Consider the following 3,540-nt stretch of genomic DNA (forward strand, 5'->3'; position numbering starts at 1 on the left):
GTGCTGGGTTTTAGAAAGGCAGTCCCCCCCCAACTACTCAAGGTGCTCCCCCCAAATCTGCCAGACCATCCTTAATTCATGCCTCAATCATGGGCATGGGTCTTCATCTCCACTGTTCTCCTGTTGGTGTAGACCTTGATGGCCCTTTCCTTTAGCTTCACTGCACATTCTGTTCTCTACACACTCAAAGACATCATCTCTCCTGGATCACATGTTGGGACAGAGTATTAGAAGCTCTCAGATATGCTAGGTTGAATGAGATTGGTTGACGTGACCTCCATTTTCTTTGCAACTTCTGACAACTTCACATAAGCTTCTCCATTCACTACTTTCCCGTGACACTTGCAGGTGCACGTGGCTAATCCTTGGAAGCCAGGCAGTGCTCCCTTTAATTCTGTAGTTATTCACAGGAGAAACATCTGGGCTTTGTTTTAGGTTCATATAATCAATTTATAACATCCACTACTATCCTAGCTCCACTAAATGTAAGCCAAAAAGTAGAAGGATTGTGCCAAAGCTCAGATCCACAGTGTTCCATTTTTGTTCTCATTCCTAAAGTAAAAAAATATCATGCTGTATTCTAGTTGGACATGGGGTCAATTCTGAGCTCTGTGTTTTTTGATCTTTGATTTTAATTATTATTTTATTAATCACTCAAGAGCATGTGCTCTTACCAAAAGAGTCACAGAAAGAGAAAGAGTGAAAGGGGGAGCTGAAGAATGCATCTCCTCCAATTGGCTGCAATCCATTTCTCAGTTCTCCATTCCTCAGGAATTTAGGAGACAAATGCATACTCACTAAATATGTTTTTCAAGCTGCAGGGTCCAGAATTCCAACTGCAGTTGGCTATGTGGGATACAGCTTCCTTAACTGTCAGGTCATTGAGCTGACTTTAAGGTTTTTATTTTTAATATTCGATTTTTGGAATGTCAGAAACTTCTCTTTTCTATCAGCCATAGATAGAAAATAAAAAATTTCAGCATTAGCATCTTGCAACTGATAAGAATTTACAAAGGTCTATGTGAATTCTCAACAACTAAGATTTTTCCTAAGTGTCCCCAGACAGTTCTTTCTAAAGATGGCTTGTGTAAAATGCTGTCTCTCTGATCTTTACAGCGGGAAGACAGGTAAGAAACAGAAAAAGTAGGAAGTTGGGAGAGTATGAAAATACCACTTTCTGACTATTAGCAGATATCCTATCAGGAAAAAGAAGCTGAGGGACCAGCAGTTCGTGTAATGGCTATGTCGCTGGACTCCCATGTGGTTGACCGCGGTTCGCATTCTAGACCCGGTGGCTTAAAACTCACGTGGGTTCGTGTGCGTGCGTGCCCAAGATCCCGAGAGGAGAATGGAGGAGAAGGGATTGCGGCATAGCCATCCCCACTGGGGAGTGACTTCTCGCTTTCTGTCTCTCTGTCTGGCGAGCGCACGTGCCCTATAGCAAAAACCTCTCCAAAACAAAGAAAAAGAAAAAAGAAAAAAGAAAAAAGAAGCTGAAAAACCTCAAGATATACTCAACATATATTGCCCCGAATATGTTAATTTCTTTCATTTCTGTGGATTAATCTGAACTGACAAGTGTAAGGAGGGAGGAAAGATTAGGATGAGCTTTTATCAGTTCCTTTATGAACCACCATGTGATCATGTCCCCACACATTGAAGGGGTCACCCTGTCCTCCAGCTCCAGATTCCAGACTGAGGCTGCTGCAGCTGACAGGACACAGATGGCAGGAGCGAGAGCTGTGGGCAGGGCACTCAGGGCTCAGACAGCACCCACCTGTTGCCCTGAGCTCTCCAGCACCTTCCTCTTACATGGGCTCAGAAGCTGCTGTTGCTGCTCCCCAGATAGAGAGCACATGAGGGCAGCTGGTCCACTCCAAGCAGGGAGGTTTGTGTTCAGGGCTGTATCACTGTGTGAGGATATTGTGTACCTTGCAGGCAGTAATAAACTCCAACATCCTCAGCCTCCACCCTGCTAATTTTGAGTGTGAAATCTGTCCCTGACCCACTGCCACTGAACCTGTCTGGGACCCCAGCATCCCTGTTAGAAACCTTGGATATCAGGCACTGTGGAGCCTGGCCTGGCTTCTGCAGCAACCAGTGCAAATAGGTGTGTCCATCACTGTGTAGGAGGCTCTGGTTAGACCTGCAGGAGATAGAGGCCTGCTCTCCAGAAATGATGAGCAGGAAGAGTGGAGTCTGGGTCATCACAATATCCCCACTGGATCCTGAAATAATGACAGAGAAATGCAAGGTTATATATAAACTGCATTTGAATTTTTAAAATTTCAGACTATCCAGTTTTTTGACATTTTAATTGACACAACAAAATGCTCTATTTCTGAAATGGATTCAAGATGTCTAAGGTACAATGAGGCCTCTGCGAGTCTATACCAAACAAAAGTTTCTGTGTGATGATCTTCACCATGCCACACAGATCTTTTCTCTTCCTGGAACCTTCCTCACTGTCACAGACCTAAACGTTCTTCCTGGAACCCTCCTCACTGTCACAGACCTAAACCTCTCATATGCCTTCCTGGAGGACAAGTCTAGAACATCCCACACATGGACAGGGCACTGTGGAAGCAGCGGGAACATAGATCACACTCTTATCTGACCCCCCTTCTTCAGCCCTCTTGTTTCCTCACCAGGGATCCAGAGCATTAGCAACCCCAGGAGCTGAGCAGGGAACCCCATGTTTAGAGTTGAACTAGAGAATCCTGAGTAGTCAAGAGATCAGAGCTGACTTTTATCTCAGACTTGCAAGGGAATGTGCTCCCTACGGGACAGTATGTAAATCCCCTGGTGGGTGCAGCAGTGTGGAAAGAGAGAACAGGAGAGTGAGGCCCTCTTCTGTGAGCAAACTGCCTAAAATGTCTTCAGTGTCTAAAGAAAAAGTATTAGAGATAAAAAGGTACAATGCTTGAATATGAGATCAGACGTATTTTAACATTTCCTTCTTTTACATCTGTTTCTAATCTTTAGCACTTTCCCAGGCACTTTTAAAAATTCATTTACTTATTTATATTCTATTTCTTCCATGAGGTAGAGATAGAGAGACAGCACCTCGACAACAATGTCAGTCTTTATGTATTCGGTGTTTGTGAAGTCATTCAGAAGTAGATTATTTAGTTTTCATGTGATCGAGTGTTTTCATGTATTTTTTTTCTGAAATTTATATCAAGTTTAATTCCATCGTGGTTGGAAAAAATGCTGGATATAGTTCTATGCTTTTTAAAGATTAACCACATGCTAGGGCACAAGACTTTTTTTGTGCCCTAGCATGTGGTTAATCTTCAAAAAGTTTCCATGTTGGGTTAGAAAAAGGTGTATTTCATGTTTTTTGGCTGGAAGGTTCTATAGATGTCTGTTAAGTCCGTTTGGTTATGGTGTCATTTAGATCCTGTATCTCTTGGCTTATTTTTTGTCTAGATGATCTGTCCAAAGGAGATAGTGGGGTGTTGAGATCCCCAACAATTAGTGTGTTGTATCTAATGGTCTTTCCTTCATATATTTGGGTGCTTCTGAGTTGGGTGCATA

The 3,540-nt window shown here is 43.0% G+C and overlaps 1 gene segment (V, D, J or C); it reads right to left on the minus strand.

Moving 5' to 3' along the window:
• Positions 1-1,896: 1,896 nt before the first annotated feature.
• Positions 1,897-2,697, minus strand: LOC102503260 (immunoglobulin kappa variable 2D-29-like). The segment is given in 2 exon segments: positions 1,897-2,228; positions 2,649-2,697. Coding segments are annotated over 2 exon segments (381 nt in total).
• Between the last annotated feature and the right edge of the window lie 843 nt (positions 2,698-3,540).

The sequence above is a fragment of the Tupaia chinensis genome, unplaced genomic scaffold (assembly GCF_000334495.1).
Source record: "Tupaia chinensis unplaced genomic scaffold, TupChi_1.0 Scaffold148190_1, whole genome shotgun sequence".
Classification (NCBI taxonomy): Eukaryota; Metazoa; Chordata; class Mammalia; order Scandentia; family Tupaiidae; genus Tupaia; species Tupaia belangeri.